The sequence below is a fragment of the Camelus dromedarius genome, chromosome 3, assembly GCF_036321535.1.
Source record: "Camelus dromedarius isolate mCamDro1 chromosome 3, mCamDro1.pat, whole genome shotgun sequence".
NCBI lineage: Eukaryota > Metazoa > Chordata > Mammalia > Artiodactyla > Camelidae > Camelus > Camelus dromedarius.
The window spans coordinates 82,270,311-82,290,747 of NC_087438.1; the positions used below are offsets into that span (position 1 = coordinate 82,270,311).

General features: G+C 33.4%; 1 protein-coding gene across 8 annotated transcripts in view; it reads left to right on the forward strand.

Annotated features, from left to right (window-relative positions):
- Positions 1 to 20,437, forward strand: part of DMXL1 (Dmx like 1) — a 114,902-nt gene that overhangs the window by 69,069 nt on the left and 25,396 nt on the right. For 5 of the 8 annotated variants that reach the window (XM_031448870.2, XM_010997967.3, XM_064483406.1 and 2 more), the window contains exons 29-34: positions 3,637 to 3,815; positions 8,294 to 8,424; positions 10,626 to 10,711; positions 11,849 to 12,050; positions 13,078 to 13,195; positions 16,360 to 16,422. In XM_031448870.2, coding sequence (XP_031304730.1) covers positions 3,637 to 3,815; positions 8,294 to 8,424; positions 10,626 to 10,711; positions 11,849 to 12,050; positions 13,078 to 13,195; positions 16,360 to 16,422 — 779 coding nt within the window. The remainder of the gene's footprint in view (positions 1 to 3,636; positions 3,816 to 8,293; positions 8,425 to 10,625; positions 10,712 to 11,848; positions 12,051 to 13,077; positions 13,196 to 16,359; positions 16,423 to 20,437) is intronic. The other 3 variants (XM_031448871.2, XM_031448872.2, XM_064483395.1) reach the window with 1 other exon arrangement.

Below are 20,437 nucleotides of genomic sequence, written 5' to 3' on the forward strand. Positions count from 1 at the left end.
TATCATAAACTCTATCTCACCACTTATTAAATCCTAAATAATCAAAGTGAACAAAAATTATCTGCATCTATACATTTAATCTCTTGGATTGAAACATGATAGTCAAATAATATAGGATACTTTAAACGTGGTTTACTTAGTGGTAGGGCTGGATATAGCACATCCCAGGTTATATGGTGGTCATCTGTCTGTGAGAACCCAGGAGCCTTTCTGAATACAATCAATCATGGATGTAACTAAAGGAGCATTTATAGAAAACGTGAATGATTTGATTCATCAGTTTGCTAACTAGGAAAAAGGAGTATATTCATTTAATGATGAATCCAAAGGCCTGCTGTTTCTAAAGCTGATCTAGTTTGTGTAAGAGCAGACAGAAAAGAAAGAAATAGAAAAACAAAGGAAAAAGGAAAAGTGCAATGGTAGATAGTAAAGGTAGTAATAGTAATTAGGAGTAGCAGTCCTGTGAAGTGGATAAACTGACAGTTGGAGAGACAAAATCTAAGAATAGAAAATCAACCAAGACAGGAGACAAGCAAGGGTGGCTTTCACTATAAGGCAGAGTTCTGAAATCTCAGTGTTTGAAGGCATTCTTATGTTGTTCTGAAAGCACATCAACTACAGCAGCATGGCAGCTTGATAAATTTTAGGTTGTAAGTAAGCAGCAACCCTGCATGTTTGAATTATTGCAGAACGTAATCATGATGTCCCGGGAGTGTAACTTCACTCAATAATATTCAGTATACATTGTTGACCAAGGAAGTAAAATAGTGTGTTTTAGAAAAGTCGATCTGAATTCAGCCAAGAGTCTTTTATATATATATATGTATATAAAATTTCTAGTATTTAAATTTGGCCAAATGAAAACTGAGAAGTCTAGAATATTTCATTTTCCTGACAATTTATTCTGTATCAATGTATTGTATATTGAAGGTGAAATACATGCTTAGAACCCCTAAAAATCTGTCTTTTAAAAAGTGTTTTCTTAAACTTGGTACTTTGAGAGGATTTTAAAAGTCACCATTTGTTTTCCTTGTTCTGGTGTAAATTCTGATTTTAATTTTCTTGCAGTGATGGTCTTATGAACTAAATTATTTTTCTCTCTGCATGTATGTTGTATGCTTAATGTACTTTTAGTGACAAATTTAAATATGACTTAAGTTTTATAATATAGGAACATGACAGTTGATTTTTATTAGACTTTAGCTTGGCAGGTCAGAATTCTTAACAAAAATGTTAATGTACATAAATTAGTAATTTATTTTTTAATTTTAATCTACCTTGTGATTTCCACATTACCTGTTAACGAGGGATTTATTTTTTCTAATTAATTAAACTATAGTGTGAGCGTATGTTCATGAAGTTCTGAATTATTTTGTTGCTATGGTTAATTTTTAAAGTGGACAATCGGCTAAATAATAGCAGTTTTCAAAAACTTACTTTTTTTCTGCAAACAGAAATCCATACTTTCACTTTTTATTACATATGGTAAAGTGAAACAAAATCTTTAAAGAACTTTTATTGTTTCATAATAATATTTGCAGTTACAAGAATTGTTATTCCCATGCATACCTTAGTTTTTCTTTACCCACTTTCTGGCATCTTCATGCCCCTTATAATTCCTAAGCTCTATCTGTACCCGTGTTCCTTTTTATTTCTCCCTAATACTGACTTTTTCTTTTATTACTAGTAAAGTGGCCATTCACTACCTTAACAATGGAACAGTAGAGTCAGTTTTTATCCAAGGAGTTGCACAGTTCTTGATATTTTATTACTAGCTCTTTTCAGAGACAAATGGTCAAGCACTCAGAGCTGTACAGTCTCTGTTGGTGTCCCTGCGCTTCGTGATACCCCCAGCGTGACCTAAGCGTAAAGCTGTCTCAGGTCTAACTGCAGTTTGAAGGAGGAGAAGGGGGGTCTACCCTAATGCCAGGCCACACATCATTTCTTGTTTGCTGGGAGGTGTCACTTAGGTCGTTCTACTTGTAGCATTTCACGTAATACAACATTCAGTACTATGAACCTGTTTGCCGTTTTCCCCCTATTGTCCTTGTTCATCACAAGTGTTTTGATAAGTAGTTTTATACTCCTGCAATTGAGTTTGAAATTTTAGACATTTCCCTGCAGTCTGGTTGATCTTTTATTTTCTTGTCATGTGTCTGGGTTTACACACTGTACTTTCAAGTGTTTTTCTCTGTAAAAAAACTTTTTCTTACGTTTTGCTTTTGAAAACTCTGCTTTATTATGACATAGCAATCTCGGTAAAAATCTATGAATTTAGCATTGTTTGTAAGTTTTATTTTTTCCTAAGAATCTATGTTTACGTTACATGCCTTCTAATAATCTAAAACCAAAACAGGCAAAACAGTAAAATAATAAATTTGAAATGTGAAAATGAAATGATAAATTTATCTTAAAGCATTAGTTTTTGACAGATAAAAAAATACCTCTGTATTCTAAATTTTTTTACTTAGTGAGAATTTGGTAAAACCAGTGCTCAAGTTTTAGAATGTATGTAAATGCATGCAACAGATATTAGAAGTATGATTATTGTTTATCAATTGCTTATAAGAACAGAGAAAAAAATTACACATTGAATCTGATGGTTCCTTTTAAAGTCATTTGAAAGATTATGTAATAATCATACCACTTTTTAGCAATCTCTTAGTATACTAATTTTATTGATGTTAATTTCATTTTTTCTGAAATAATTACTCTGTTAAACTTGGCTTGGCTGTAGCTTGATATAATGCATGAGCATGCTGTTTATGCAAGCTGAGTAGCTTCAAGCAGCAAAACAAAATCATATTACAGTACAAATACTTGTATTCCTTTGGAAGGTAGGTAAATTCTCACTGGAACCATTGAAGGAGAATACTGGTGTGTCAATATGGAGTTGTTTACTTTTCTACTAGATCATGCCTATGTCCAGGAGATCCTTGATTCTCTACTGGTGATTTGCATCTTGTGGCTTAGTGTTGATTACAGATTTGTAATTCTATTTGTAATTCTATATTCTAAGGTAAAATACTAAGAGAATATTGGCTAACTGTTAAATGTTTAGAAGTTAAAACAATAAAGATTGGATTTTCTCCTTCTTTGCTGCTCCATTGACTAGAAAATTCTGTCTTCAAGCCATTTCTAAAGGCCTGAATCGGTTTAGTAAGTAGTTATGGTGTTTAAATTTTTCTTACATTAGCGGTGAAAAATGTAGTTTTGTAGTAGATAGAAGGCCAAGTGATTAGTGAAGAATCTGTTAAGTGAGTTGTTGCCTTTAATTACTGCTGACATCTCATGATACTTTTTCCGCAACCCCCCATGATATTCTTAAAAAAAAAAAAAAACTAGAAACATGTAGATAATTTTCTGTCATGGGTCTTAGCTAAATTACAGACTCATTTACAGGCAGATATTATACCCTGTTAACTACATTCAGAGAGTAAGGGACAAGTTGAGACAAAAACAAAGATTGCTATACAAGGTAATTTTTCTCTCACACCATCTTACCTATCATAATAATAATCTCAGTTTTGTGTATATACTTATTTGTAGTTAACCTTAGGTCTTATGTAAAAATAAGTGAAATCAGTACAGGTAAATAGTACTTATTTTATTAATACTTTATTTTATTCTTATTAGTTTCTTCACTAGTGGAAGAAGGAGAGAAACAGAGCAAACGTTTTAGGCCATCAAAAATGTCTTGCAGAGAATCTGCCCCAGTGGCCTCTTCCTCACCACCAGTAAGCCAGGAGTCACTGACAGTCAAAGAGAAGTTCATCCCACCTGAGCTCAGTATCTGGGACTATTTCATTGCCAAGGTAATAGAAGTGTTATACAGATCATTTAAACAGAAATGAAAATGTTTAAAGTTAGCATAATTGTTGGTGTTTCCCAATATTTTCCCACACTGGTTTAGAAAATTTTCTTTTCATCAGGCTGCATTATGACAAAATATACCCTAAAATATTTTGGCCATATTTCAACCAGTATTTAATACAGTTCTTTTAAAAATTATGACTTTTGCATTTTAAAGAAAGCAAAGTTCTTAGTAAGATGAAAGAACAGGTTGATTAACACTAACAATCAAGGAAGTCAAAGTACCATCCATTCTCTAATTCCTTTTCTGTACTCCACACAGTCCTGCACTGTTCTGATATACAGAGGTTTCAGTTTTTAGTTAAATAATATCAATACTTCAACAACATAGTTAAAATTTGAAGTTACCACAATATATTAAATATGATTAACCCCATAAAATACAAACTTCCGTGCTATCTCTTTGGTCTACAAATCTCTGTGTAAGTAACAGAGGCACCGGATGATCAATGACTAGTCACAACCGTTCTTCCAAAGTCTGTTCGTGATTGGTCATTTGGTACCTGTTACTCAGTATTCATTTCATACACAGACAGAAGAGCATGTCATTGTCTTGCCTCCTTATTTCCTGTGATATACCCAAGTCACATTTCACAAAATTCGTTAATCAGAAGAGGGAATTGGCTGACAAAGATGAAAGGGGAACCAAAAAATGAAAAGTGATAGCACTGGAAGTAAAATTCCAACCCACTGTAAGTAAAGCTATAGAAGAAGAAGCTAACTGGGAATATTGCCGTTGCTGTCATTTGAGAGACTTTAGATGTGAAGCCAGAGGAACCTAGTGAAGGACACCTTATCAGCATAAATGAGGAAAATGTGACAAGAGGATGAAGATATCCCAAAGATAGTGAAATAGACAAAAAACTTCACATTAAAGGAACTTTGAGTAATATTTCACAACATTGAAAGTACAAAACGTGAAAAGTTGGAAGCTGATACAAACTTAAAAGGGAGTATGACAGTTTGCTAAGGATTAAAAGAGATGCTTGCTTTCTATTCTGAGTTATAAAGTTAGAAGAAGGCAAGCACTATTCAAAGTACTCTTGATAAATTTCATAGAAATAAAACACTTTAGTTCTCAGTGTTTCTAATATTTTGGTTACAGTGTACTAAATACTATTATTTTTACTTTATAGAATTTTCCTGTACATTTATAACTGACTGTAAAGGTTATTAGTGTTTTGACAAATTTTTTTAATGGTCACAGAACAATTGTAATTTTTTCATGAATTATTAAGATTGCTCTTCATAGTTTCAGCTTGTGTCATTATTTTTACATTCCTGCACTACCAAGCCAAGCAAGAACTGCCTATATATGTATCTCTTATGCGTCTCCTGTGATCAGCCAGATCCCTCACATCCTGAATTTCTGGATGTTCTCCTTACTTACTTCCTTATATTAATTGACACCTCACTATTTCCTGATGAACCAATCCCCGAGGCCTGTTAAGCAGTGTATTTTATTTATTTTGTATCCTGCATGCTTCAGGATAAAGAAGGGCATTTATATCACCTTGTTGCACATTGTCTTTTGCAGAGTCATTGATTCATTCAATGAATGTTTATTGAGTACTTTATATTGGAATATCTTTATTTCATCTTTCTTTTTAAAGCACAGTTTTGCTGTGTATATGATTCTTGATTAGCAAGGCCTTCTGTAGTTGTCTTGTTCCTGGATCTTGTTAAATTTCGACTGGTCTGCCCTTGCTCCAGTCTCTGTCACAGCCTCAGGCTAGTTGAGATGTTAGCCTCCCCTAATTGTTTGCTACTTAGAACTCTTTTGTTTTTGACAAAGCTGCTAGACATGGAATTCTTATTAAATTCAGCCCTCACTAGTCTGGCAGCAGAGTTCTTTGTCCTCACAAACTGCCATGCTGGCCTTGATAGGACAAATGGGCCACATAGGGCAGGGGTAGGGGTAGCAGTAGCCCCTGGCCAAAATGCCAAATGCTCACTTTTATTGATTCGGTAGATTTTTCTTAAATAAATGCTTCTCTATACGTTGTATACATTTGGTCAGTTTCCAATATCTATAAATGATTGTTTTCAACAACTTACTTAGTTTTATCACTGCTTTTAGGGGAGAGGACTTACTAAGCTCCTCACTCAGCTTTTCCAGTTCTGTCCTCCCTGTGTTTCTTATTGGGCTTCCTTGAACCCAAGATTTTATAAGTTGTAAGTTTTCTTTTCAAACTTCCCACCTCTCCTCTTTCATCTTCACTCTTAACTGATGACCTCATCTTGTAAGTCATTTAATTAAAAAAAACCACCAGACAAAACTCTTTCATCATTCTGTCGTGAAGCTCCCACTTTATTCTTTCCTCTCATTGTTATCGAGGAAGTGTCCTTCCTATCAGAGACTCCAGTGCTATTCTGAATCCCATCCTTGCTTTTCTTCTCTACTCTTTAGTATGTCTTCAATTCTTTTCTCTCTGTTGGCTCCTTCCCATCAGACTGTAAATGTGCCCTACTGTCTCCCATTCCAAATTTTGCTTTTGACTCCAAAACTTTTTCCAGCTATTATCCCATTTCTCTGCTTCCCATCCTCATTCAACTTTTCAAAATGGTGTACACATTTTCCTTCTATTACCGTTGGTCCCTTTCATTTTTACTCATTGTATGACTTCTGACACAGCTAACCCACTGAAACTGCTGTTGTTGAGATCCAGGTGGCATCCTATTATCAAATATAACAAATTTCTCTATCATTATCTTGTTTGCCCTCTTAGCAATATTCGACCCATGTGATCATTTCCTCCTTTTTGAATTACTTTTCTCTCTTACTCTCTTGATACCAGTGTCTTCTCGTTTCTTCCCCCTAACCTTACTATTTATTCTTTTATAGTCTCCTTTCACCCTTCCTGTTCTACCTGACCTGTGTGTGAATCTTAAACTTCTTCAAGATTTGGCTTTTTGATGTTTATTTTCTGCAGTACTTCTCCTCTCACAACCAAAGTCCTTCTAGGTTAGTAAATGACATCTTCATCCTTATAGTTGCTCAGACCAGAAACCCAGAAATCATCTTTTCCTTCTCTTTCCCTTGCTCCCAAATTGATCAGCAAATCTGTCGATGCTTCCCCCCAAAATACACCATGAATGTGTTATTTCTTTCCATCTCCATCATTAACACCTGTATCCAGATTGCCAGTTCCTGCCTTAGTTACTGATGTCTCCATTTCTAGTCTTGCCATTTGACTCTCATAAGATAGTGGTAATCGTAATATTCTTAAAGCATAAATCTCAATACCTGTCCTCTACTTCAAAGTCATTAGTGGCATTCCGTTACACTCTTTACTGTGTTGTACGAAAACTCTACCTAATGTATCATCTGCTGTTCTCTTCAGCTTTCTCCCAACACTTATCCTCTTTCTTCGTTATGCTTCAGCCAAACTAATTTTTTCATACCACACTCTTCCACATGTTAAACCTTTCTACATCTTCTTTCTACTACCTAAAATGCTTTGCTTCCCTCTTTTTATATTGCTTATTCCTTCTTGCCCTTTATGTTTCACTTAAATGCCACTTTTCAAAGAGAACTTTCATAATCAGCTTATCTCAATTTTTTTAATATTTCAATCCCAGCACTATTTTTTTAAGAAAGCAGAGTATTTATTTTTGGCACTTGTTCATCTATTCAAAACTTTAACGCTGTAAGTTAGAAGAATCTGAACCGCAGGACCTATAAAGCACCATGATGTCAAAAATCGAAGCAGGAGAGTGGTCATCCATTAACTGGAGTGAAAACTAGAACTTCTCTAATGGCTTGTTGTGAGTGTGTGTGTGTATGCACACTTGTGCATGTTTTATTGGCATGCACACACACATCTATTATTGATAGAGACAGTCTTCTAATTAGACAAATTTTATAATGATATTTTGAAAAAAACACATAAATGTATAGGACTTTTGCATATTAAACTACCTATTCTGTTATCTAGGTGATAAAGCTTGGGTAATAGTAAAATTTCTGCCCTCTAACACAAAACTTGGTTTCTGACAGTATTTCCCATCTCAGTTCACAGTAATCCCATCCTTTCTGTCAACACTACTTTTTTAATAACACAACTAAATACTATTTGTGTTTAGTTTTCTATTATTTGCCTGTTCTATTTTCCACTACAATGAAAGTTCAAGGAGGGCAGTGACTCTGTATATGTCTTAAGATTTCTTATATCGGGTATACTTTTGACACATAGTGGATACTTAAAAATTTTCCTTTGATTGGATAAGTAAATAAGGGAATTGCGTAAAGTGACATTGAAGGCATAGAATGTTAAAGAAGCAGCAGCCAAATACTGGTTACTTTGCTTTCTTAGAATGCAGTGCCTGAAAATGGCTTAAATTGCTGATACCAGACTGTATAATTGAATGTATTTAATCAGATGGTTAGATGATAAATTTTGTAACTTTTTTATTTTAGCCTTTTCTACCCCCTTCTCAAAGTAGAGCAGAATATGATTCAGAGGAGAGTCTGGAAAGTGACGATGAAGATGAAGATGTTTTAGCTTCAGATTTTCATCTCCAAGAGCACTCTAATTCAAATTCATATAGGTATGGAATATTTAATTTTAAGCTTCTTTTTAAAAATTGACTATGTATTTTTTTAAATAACACATGAAATTAATAGCTTGGTAAATTATAACACGTTATAATTCAGATTTCTTTAGTTGAAATTATTAAGTTCCTTATTTGACAATAATTCCGCAGTTTATTTTTGATTATTCATGAATGGACAGTCTATACTTTTTTTCAATTCTCACAGATCTTACTATCTTATCATTTCTTTCCCTTTGCTCCCTAAACCCCATTGTTTTAGCCTAAAAAAATCTAATGTCTTTTCAGTAGAACACTAGTACTCAAAGATGTCAATGGTTACTGTCTTGAAAATGGCTTCTATGTATGAAAATCATAAATGTTCAAAATGCTCACCCTCAACTTCAGTGCTGCATTATCCTTACCTGCGTCAGTGAGGGTGTATTATCTTGTCTCTGCTGACAAGTTGTTTATATCTGAAAAGTGTATATATTTTTATTACAATATGATTATGTTAATTGTGTGACAGAAAAATATAAATTTTCCAAAAGAAACCAGTAACTATATTAGGGAAAATGAAGTACTCCTTTATTGAAAAGAGAAATCGAGTTTTTTACTTCCTGGTGTACTGTTTGTTTTTTTCCCCTGTTTACCTCAATTTCTTTTTGAATATATGAAATATTTACGTGGCTCAAGAGTCAGACTGTATAACTCACCAACAAAAAACCCAAAACAGCGCAATTTAAAAAATGGGTAAATGACTTGAACAGATATTTTTTCCAAAGAAGATATACAAATGGCCAAAAAGCACATGAAAAGATGTTCACAACACAAATCATTAAGGAAATGCAAATCGAAACCACAGTGAGAGATCCCTTCATACCCATTAGGTTGGCTACTATCAAAAAGCCCAGAAAATAGCAGTGTTGGCAAGGATGTGGAGAAGTTGAAACCCTTATGCACTATTCATAAGAATGTAAAATGGTGCAAACATTATGGAAAACAGTATGTCAGTTCCTCGCAAATTAAAAATAGAATTACCATGTGACCTTGCAGTTTCCTTTCTGGATATATACCCAAAAGTAATTAAAAGCACAGCCTTGAATAGGTATCAATACACCCATGTTCATAATTGCATTATTCATAATAGCCATGAGGTAATTGCAACCCAGTGTCTGCAGACAGATTAAATGCAATAAACAATGTGGTATATAGAGAGTAGATTATTATTCAGCATTTAAAAGAATGGAAATTCAGATACATGTACACCATGGGTGAATCTTGAGGATGTTATGCTAAGTAAACTAATCCAGTCACAAAAAGACAAGTACTTAACATAATTCCACTTACATGAGATACCTACTATAGTCAGATTCATAGAGATATAAAGTAAAATGGGGATTGCCAGGTCCAGGAGAAGGCGAAATGGGAGTTATTGTTCAATGTTTATAGAGTTTCGGTTTTGCAAGATGAAAAAAATTATGGAAATGGATGATGGTGATGGTTGCACAACAGTGTGAATATAGTTAATGCCACTGAACTATACACTTACAAATCGTTAAGATGGTAAACTTTGTCATGTGTATTTTTACCAGAATTTAGATTAATAAAAAGCCAGCACTCTAAGAAATAAATATTTTGCTTGGAAAAAAACAAAAGAAACTGAAGTAGCTTTTTTTGGCTAAAAAAAGAAAACCAAAAAAAACCCCCCCAAAACAAGGAATATATATGAAAATATAAAATCCACAGTCTCATATAACTCTTCCACCCAAGTCTTCCTCTACACCCTCTACACTAGTTTCTGGTTTATCCTTCTGGTTTCAAAAATATGTGTGTGTCTGTGTAAAATCTTACTTCCCCTTCTTTCTTACACAGAGGATAACGGATAGGATACTATATGTAATGTTTATAACCTGTTTTTATTTATTAATACCTGCTGGAGTTAACTCCATATTAACATTTAGAGATCCTTGTTTGATCTTTTTTTATGGCTACTGTAATATTCCATGATTCAAAACTGTAGTTATTCAGCCATTACTCTCCTGATGGGTAATTTGATTGTTTCTATTCTTTTGTTGTTGTGGAGAATACTGACATGTTTTTGTGGAGGTACATCTTCAGGGTAGATTCTTAATAGTGAATTATTGGAACAAAGAGTGGTGTACTCTTCTAAATCTCTAAGTAAATTTTTAACAGACCTACTGTTGCTTTATTTTTAGTTGGTCACTGATGCGTTTGGCAATGGTGCAGTTGGTACTCAGCAATTTGAAGACTTTCTATCCTTTTGCAGGTCATGATCTTTCAGGTAATAAATATGTTAACATGCACTAATATTGCAATTGCTTTTGATTTACTTCTTTGTATTTTTTTCAAATAGTGAAGAAGTTTAGTAACTTCTTGGTGTAGAAGATAGGGTTCTTTTAACCAAAGCACCCATCTGTGAATGGGTCTGTCGTATTGTTAGGTGCTGTTAGGAGGACAGCATCCAGGAAAGCAGGGAATCTGAGCCTGATATAATTGACTGTATTGAGACTGTATTTATAGCTCTAGCTAAGGTGTTGGGAATTTAGTAGTTGCTGATGCATAGGAAACTAAACAAATGCAAAACTTAGTAATTACTAACTCTAAGGGAGGAAAAGGTTGTACAGGAAAGAAAGGGGCATGATAGTATATCAAGCAGTTCAGCTGTGATCTATATTTACATATATACAACAAGGTAGGCACTAAAATAACCAATTTAACCAAAGGTTATTATGTGACTACATTGGAATGATGGAGAGAGGAGAAGTTTACTCTCATATTCCATAGTAGTAAATCAGTAGATCATTTCTAAAATTGAAAAAAATGATTTTGCAATAAGCATGTTACTTAGATTCTCGAAAGTAAATGGTAGAAATAGCTGACAGTTGAAAGTGGAATCAGGACTCAGGAGTATGTGAGTGTAGAACTGAAAAGTGCTGAGTTTTGTAATATTATTTTACTTTTTTCCAATTTGTGTATTTTAATTTTTCAAAATAAGTCGTTATATGCCATATCAAAATTGGCCTGATACAAAGGTTTAAAACAATTAATTTTCCTCCCAGACATATTTTTACAATATTCAGGTACTTTTTTTTATGTAAAGTTTAAGTCAAAAGCAGTAATTGATGTAGCAGTTATTTAAATCACAAGTCATAACTATTATTTCAAGTTCTAGTAGTACAATTTTGTCTTAGATTGCCCTTTTTTTTTTCCTGTTGTCCAAGGCCACCTAATTATGTTAAAATGCTATACAGATTTATGATATCTTTCCTTTCAATCCTCTGGATTTCTATGCCCACCTCTCTTCCACATCTAATCTGCCAAAATGTGTGTTAGTATCTTATTTCAGTCATTCTTACCATTGAATATGGCATTTTATTGCAGAAGATAAATATGAGTCAATTTTATTTTCTCATTTTAGAGCTTCCAGTTAGTTCACCACTTTGTCATGCTGTTCTAAAAACTCTACAGTGTTGGGAACAAGTTCTTCTCCGGCGACTTGAAATCCATGGTGGTCCACCTCAAAACTATATTGCAAGTCATACCTCTGAAGACAGTGTGTCTGCAGGTCCTGCAATTCTCCGCCACAAAGCTTTGCTGGAACCTTCAAACACTCCTTTCAAGTAGGTTTTCGTATGGATACTGTTTTTTAAGTATGAGTTTTACTAAATCAGGTGGTGTTTAAAGAAAAGCTACTTAAGTGCTTCTGTGTTTAATTTGCTGTTCTAGGCTTATATCTGTATTTTTGTGTGGTACATGTTGTAGATGTTAGCAAACATTTCCTGCAAATATTCACATAGGAAATATTTTAAGCTTTGCTGCCCCTACAATCCTTGTTGCAGCTATTCAACCCTGCCAGTGTACAGTGAAAGCAACCATAGACAATAAGTAAGTGAATGGGCATGTCTGTGATCCAGTAAACTTTATTTTAGAATATGAAAGGGAGGCTGGATTTGAGCTATGGCGCAGTGTTTACTGACATTTACATTTTAGCAGAGCTATTCAGAATAGTCAGTTAGCATGTGAGGAGATAAAGCATGTGCACAAAAAGGTAAATCAGTTCAGTGCTTGCTTCATTAAGGAAGTCTTACTACAAAAAATGTTAACTGAGCTAAACAGTGTACTTAATGGCTTAGTGACATGATTGACTTACATTCTTTCAGAAGCCCTTACCTGATTGTGCATCAGTAATGGACTTCATGGTCCAGTATGTGTTCACAACACTTTGAGTAGCTGTGCTTCTTAACCTCTTCTAGGAAGTGTGCCTCTTTGTTAGATTTTGTGGTCTTAGGTTAGGAATCAGCAAACTGTAACCCATGGGACCAAATAATCCACCCCTGTTTTTCTGCATTGTAAATAAAGTTTTACTGGATCACAGCCACGCCACGCCCATTTATTTTACTACTTCCGATGGCTGCTTTCCCACTTCAGTGGCAACGTTAAGTAGTTGTAAGGGAGACCATATGGTCCACAAAGCCTAAAATATTTACTGTCTGAACCTTTAAGAAAAAGTTTGCTGATTGCTGCCCTAGATGATGTGGTCTGATTCTAGTTAATTTATTATTATAAGCATTCTTAATAGCACCAAGGAAATGGTAGTCGGGTTAAGCAGAAATCTCTGGAGTGTATAAATATACTGTCTTTCTATAGATCAAAACACCATCTGGCACTGTCTGTGAAGAGACTCTGGCAGTACTTGGTGAAACAGGAAGAAATTCAAGAAACCTTTATTAGAAATATATTCACAAAGAAAAGGTGTCTAAATGAGGTCTGTATAAATTAAAACTTGTTTATTATTTTATTATTGAATTCATTTGTATTTTGTAACTGTAAAGAAAAAGTTACATTTTACAGACTTTTAAAAAACTTTTTTTATGTCATAAACATATATTATGCAGTTAATGCATAGAAAAGTGATTGAAAAGGATAGGGTCATTATTTTCCTAACCAATTTAAATGAAAGTAACTTATTCAGATGTATTGGGGGCTTTTTTTCCCCACAAAGATACTCTTTGACTTAAGATTCTGTATCCTTTTTCCTATGTTTTGAGTTGTCATGATTACCATTTTAAGAGTCAAAAAAAAATTTCCCTTTATTTTCATGTGATAAAGTTTATCTTAGAAGTTTAATAGAAAAAAAAAAGGAAGTTTAATTGAAACTAGATTTGTATACTGAAAATATTTCAAATATATGTTTTATTATGTTGATTTTGCTTCTTAGTGAAATTTTATAAATTCAAATTAATTTATAATTATACTGTAATAGTTGATTTGTAACTTGATGTTATCATCATAAAGATTATGTTTCTCATTAAGTTCAGTGATACTAATCAGTTCTAGTTTGATGATATGAGGAACTTGCACCAGAACGTAAATTGACATATTGCTTTCTTTTTTGAAATAGTTTTGCTATTAAAACATATAAACTTAATGTAGTTAGTTCCTGATCTTCTCATGGATCAGTAGAGTTCAAGACTGGCAGCTGTTCTGTGAATCACATTTTGAGAAGAACTGGACTAATCTGAAAGCAAGCTTTTTGCTCAGTTTTTGAAGTGGGAGGGAAAAAGAAAGATATTTCAGTTGGAAAAATAAGGAAATAGAATGGCTTCTTAATAGACAAGTTATCAAAAGGCAAGATGTCGTCTAACCTTAGTGAAAAAGGAAAATTACCTGTATTTCATTGTCTCTGGGTTTAAGAACTAATTATGAGAGGCAACTGCATGTGCTGTTATTTACTTTTGGCTTGATTATGTAAATATATTTGAATTAGCCAAGCCAGGAAGTAAAATATATAGTGTTTTGCTAACTTAGAAGACTTTTCACAGGGGTACCTAGTGTAACATTGAAATCTAGGCATACAGTAGATGCAGTTAGATACAATACAAATTAATGTATTTCTGTTTAACTTTATTTGAGATATATCTTAAATATTTAGCATATGAATTACCATTAAAACAGCTCAAGAAAATTTTTGGATAAATAAAATTTAAAATGAATGTGCTAGATAAGTGTCAGACTAATTAGGATATGTTTGCTGGTGAGGCAATATTTCTTTTTTTAAATATATCTTTGCCAAAAAATAATTTATTACAAATCAGGGCATTCTGATAATGGTATATAAACCACTGCTGTATTGTTCTGTATGAAAAGCATGCTCACTGTGCTCGTTTCTTTGGCTTCGTTAATGTTACCTTGTAACATGAACATGCATGTTTGGCAAAATAATGTCAAGTACAAAACCATTTTTTTAAAAACATTGCCATATTTGATTAATGTAGTTGTGAAAATAAAAACATTTCTCTAATGCTGATATATTTAGTACATTTGGGAAATGGAGTTGTTCCCAAAACAAAACAAAAATCTATTGTACTATTAGATTGCCTAGTTGAATTACAAAATAAAATCATTAAGGGAATAGAAGAGTATAATCAAGCCAGCATGAGTAAGGAAAGGATAGCAGATCAATGAGTACAACTTTACCTTTTAAATTCCTCTGTTTTATTTTTAGTTTTCTTAGGAGTTTCATGCTATCTGAAGAAAATTTTAGTTATTTTTATTTTGTAATTATTTTAATCAAAAGCATGAATATGAATGTTGGACTAAGAGATTTATAGCTGTCAGTAAACTAAATATTTTCTCTAATTACAGTTTTTTTAATCTCCAAAATGAATATGATGTACTTTGTAATACTTTGATAAGCAAATTTAACTTATTTAAAACCTGGCATCACTAATGGTAGTTACTAGAAATTTATTGTTACTGCTTTTTTGTTTTACTCTTGATGGTGGTACTCTTAAAGTTAGTGACATTTTGATAAAGAGGATATGAAAAGAAAAATTTTACACCATGAAACATAGAATAGATGGAATTTTTTAAACATTATAGAGTTGATACAAAATTATTTCATCTTTACTAGAAAGTTGTCTAGCCTATTTTTGGTATTAACAAAATTACCTTTCACCTCTCTGTTTTATAAATGATAATTATACTTAGTTGAGTTCAAGTCACTGTGACTTTTCAGACGGTTAGGAAATAGATAAGCGACAGGCCCTCTATTTTGAGTGGAGACGATGGAGAGTATTTTGGGAGTGCTCCTGTTTCTTTATTCCTTTATGTGTTTGGAAATGAAACTTTCTTCATCTGACATTAAAGTTCTGGTGTATCCTCAGATCTTTTATTTTCCTGCGTAATGTAGTTTGCTGGCACAAGCATTTTTAAAATAGAAATTCGTCCCTATTTTTACTTACTTGGAAACAAGTGGACTATAGCTGAACCATTCCCAACAAAAACATGCTTTGCAGCTGTCATCTTTATGCCCAGTTCTGTTTTCTGTTTTCTTTCATTTTCTGAGAACTAAAAGCCTTAAACCAGCTCTTTCTTTAACAAATACTAATATCCCCTTTTAAGGAGGATATGTTCCTCTAAGCACTTTATTGCCTATTTCTGGCTAAATCAAGAGAAGAGAATTAGAAACCTAAAAATCAAAATTTTCTAATCAGGAGGTTTTCCTTGAGGAATACGGTACCATAATAGAGACAGATGTAGTTGTAAGAGAACAATTTGACTTTAATTTTCAGTTGCTAGTACTCTGGCACCAGTAGCTCTGAACTTTGTAATATAAAGTATTTTGGGTTCAGTCTTGTTTTAAAGTAAATATTTGAAATGGGTGAATTTAGTAAAAATTTCTTAGGAAATAGAATAAAAGTTATAGTGATGGTTAAATGAGTTCTGAGGGAGTAAGTTTTCCCTAACCCCTAATCATGTATCCCACACATGCTTCTTTTAAGATATTTGAAATTTTAAAAAATAGTAACTCAGTGTTCTTTTCTAGTAAATCTGATTAAAAATAAAATTTTAAAGAATATCCCCAGTGTTTTGCATGTTACATCTCATCTTTACTCTTTGTCATGTGGTTATTCTTTCTTGATGAAGTCATTAGACGACAGCTGTGAAACCATCAAAAATTCTATGATGGAGGAGCCAAACATCAATAAGGTACAAAATATCATTCAACTGAAATTAGAAATTGCATTCTTTAACAAGAAAAAGTAAGTGTTTGCATTTCAGCTTTGATCTGGACTTTGTTTCCAATGTGATTAAATTACTGTTTCTTCAAATTATTCTTTTTTTAACAACTTAAATATTGCAATCATAAGAATTGTTTCTCTTTTGTTATTAAGAGAATGCAATTTTAAAGGGAGTTGAATGTATCTTGTTTTGGCTACAGATTTTTCTGGGTAAATAAAACTAAAGTTCTTAATCAAGTGTAATTACAATAGGTATTACAGAAGCATACTATTGTAATCTGTTTTTTTGCAACTATCACTTTTGAAGTTAAAATTCTCTCCTCTGATACTAATTTCTTAAAAATATATCAGATGTAGCATTTATTTTACTGTGGTACCAATAGCAGATTACACATTGCCTGGTGCATACAGGTATTCTCGAAGTACTTGAGAACAAGAACAAAAAGGATGAGAATTTGTACAATCATGAATAACTCCCAATGTTCTGTGATCAGACATTCAAATATAAGTTATATTAGGTTGATCTTTAACTCATGTGTTTCATATTCTGATTTTAAGACAATCTCGAAAGTAATTTTTAGGAGGAAAATTACTCAAAATATTTTTTAAAGCTGCTAATTCCCACTTCTTTTTCTTTCCCAAAGGATTCTATGCAATTAATAAAAAAAAAAGGCTGATTTGATATCAAGTGTATATTATAACTATAATTTTGGCAAAATAAATATAGGCAGCCCATACTTTGGAAATTTCTAATAGCCTTTGGAAGTTTTGAGACAATGTAATTCATGTTTTCAATTGGTTAACAATGTTCTTTTCCTGTGTAATCATTAAATACTGCAGTCTGTACATTATCAGGAATTCTTATCCTAAGACTTCTTTTTGACACTATTTATGAGATGTTAATAATTAGAATATATTTCTGTAGTCATCAAACTATATCAAAAGACAATCATTCTTTTTGGTTAACATCATAACTATTTTTGGCCAGAATTTTCCAAGCTTTCTGCTACATTTTAAGCATCTTTATTTGATATACCTGACTTAAAGTAACTGCATATGTTTATTAAAGTATAGAGTTTCGTCACTTTTGGTGAATGTGTAAACTGGTGAAGCCATCACCACAATGAAACAATGAATGTATCCATCACCCCCAAAACTTTAACCCCTTCCTACCTTTGCCATCTTCCTCTTCAGGCATCTACCAGTCTGCTTCCTGACATTATTGACTAGTTTGCATTTCAAGAATTTTATGTAAATGGAATTATACAGTATGTCTTTTTTTCCCGGTGTCCTTGCTCTTAGCATAATTATTTTGAGATTCCTCCATATTGTGTATTTCAGTAGGTCATTTCTTTTTATTGCTAAGATATATTCAGTCATACAGCTATACCATAGTTTGTTTGTCCATTTACCTATTGATGAACACTTGAGGTTTTTCCATTTTGAGGGTATTTCAAGTAAGACTAATTATCATATTCACGCACAGATTTCTTTGTGTAGTCATTTGCTTTCATTTCTCTTGTGTAGATAGATGCCTAGGAATGGAATGGCTGGATCATATTGTAGGTGTATGGTTAACTTTTTTTTTGTATATATATACATGTATATATATTTTTTTAATTGAAGTATAGTCAGTTTACAATGTTGTGTCAATTTCTGGTGTTCATCACAATGCTTCAGTCATATATGAACATACATGTATCTGTTTTCATGTTCTTTTTTTACCATAAGTTACTACAAGATACTGAATATAGTTCCCTGCACTATACAGTATGAACTTGTTGTTTATCTGTTTTATATATATTAGTATCTGCAAATCTTGAACTCCCAATTTATACCCTCCCACCTCTCCTCTTTCTCTGATAACCACAAGTTTGTTCTCTATGTCTGTGAGTCTCTTTCTGTTTTGCAAATAAGTTCATTTGTCTTTTTTTTTAGATTCTACATATAAGTGATATCATATGGTATTTTTTTTCTCTTTCTGGCTTACTTCACTTAGAATGACAATCTTCAGTTCCATCCATGTTGCTGCAAATGGCATTATTTTATTATTTTTTATGACTGAGTAGTATTCCATTGTATAAATATACCATAACTTCTTCATCCAGTCATCTATTGATGGACATTTAGGTTGTTTCTATGTCTTGGCTATTGTAAATATTGCTTCTGTGAACATCGAGTTGCATGTATCTTTTTGAATTAAGGTTCCCTCTAGGTATGTGCCAAGGGATGGGATTGCTGGAGCTGGATCGTATGGTTAAGTTTGGTTTTAGTCTTTTAAGGAATCTCCATACTATTTTCCATAACAGCTGCACCAAACTGCATTCCCACCAACAATGTAGGAGTGTTCCCATTTCTTCACACCCTTTCCAGCATTTATCATTCATGCACTTTTTAAAAAACATATTTTTATTGAAGTACAGTCAGTTTACAATGTTTTGTCAATTTCCGGTGTACAGCACAATACTTCAGTCACATAGGAACATACATTTGTTCTCATATTCTTCTTCACCATAGGTTACTACAAGGTATTGAATGTAGTTCCCTGTGCTGTATAGTATAAACCTATTGTTCATCTATTTTATATATATATTAGTATCTGCAAATCTCAAACTCCCAATAATTTACCCCTTCCCACCCCCTCCCACCCCTGGTAACTAGAAGTTTGTTTTCTATGTCTCTGAGGGACTTCCCTCCCTATTCACCAGATGTCACACATTTCCCTAATCTAGTTAGGTATTATCTCCAGCCCACTCCACTGAAATTGTTCCAGTGTATGACTGTGCTAACTTCAGCAATCAATTCCGCCTTTTTTTAATTCACCTTCTCAGTATCCTTTGTTAGTGTTGACTCTAGCTACCTTTTTGGAACTCATGCTTCATTTGGTTCCCATAACATTGTCTTTGATTATTAAGTATTCATAGTTGGAGAATGTCTCCTGTCAGTTTATTCAGTGTCACTATTTCTCTTACCCACTCCTGAATTGGCCAGTCTTTTTTTCCCACCCTTGAAATGTTGAGTGCTCCAGGACTTAGTTCTCTAACCTTTTCTCTTCCTATCTTTACTTTCTCTTTGGATTATCTTATGGCTTAAATATCATCCATAGGCTGATAATTCTTAAATCTCCTTAGCCTCACTCACTTTTTGAACTCCATATTTGCATATATAATCTAATAGTCACCTCCCTCTGAATGCCAAAACAGAATTTTCTGTCTTCCCCTCATCTAAACCTAAACCCACTCTTTCCTTCATTTTTGTCTCACACCATTTATTGAGACAGATCTGAAAACCAGGAGTCATCCTTGCTTCCTTTCTTGTACTCATACTACAGTTTCAGCTGTTACAGAAATTCATCATAATTCTAGCCACTTAATCACAACCACCATTCCTGCTATCCTAATCAAATCCCCAGCTGCCTCTCACTTTAGCTACTGTAGTAGCTTCTTAACTAGTTTCCTGGTAGCCATTCTTGTACCCTTTATGTTTTGGTCCACAACATCCAGAGTTATCAGAACCCTCCAGTAGTTTTATTAGCCTTAAAATAAAATCTGAGCTATTTACTATGGCTTTTAAGGCCCTGTACAAACTGAACCCTGCCTGCTTCTCCCATCTCACCTCCTATCACGTACAGTTATTCTCAAAATTAAATATGCATAAACTTTTTTTAACTTTCCATAGTTTTCATTGAAGCTATGAGATGTTTGCATTTTTTTTAATATGTGTAAACTCTTGATGCTAGACTCCATTCCTCCTCTCCCACCGCCTTTAACTGATTCTCATGCAGGTTATCTTGGGATCACAGTATTAAGAAACAGTATTTTAGAAAATCTAGAAAATAAGAGGACAGGAAGATATTCCCGCATTGAAGAAGCTTTTTTGAAGTCCATGCCTGCAGCTTTCCTCCCCATGACTGTAAAGTTTGAAGAAGTGCTGCCAGGGAAACTGTTATGTTTCCCCTATCCACCCACCCATTCTTTACCAGC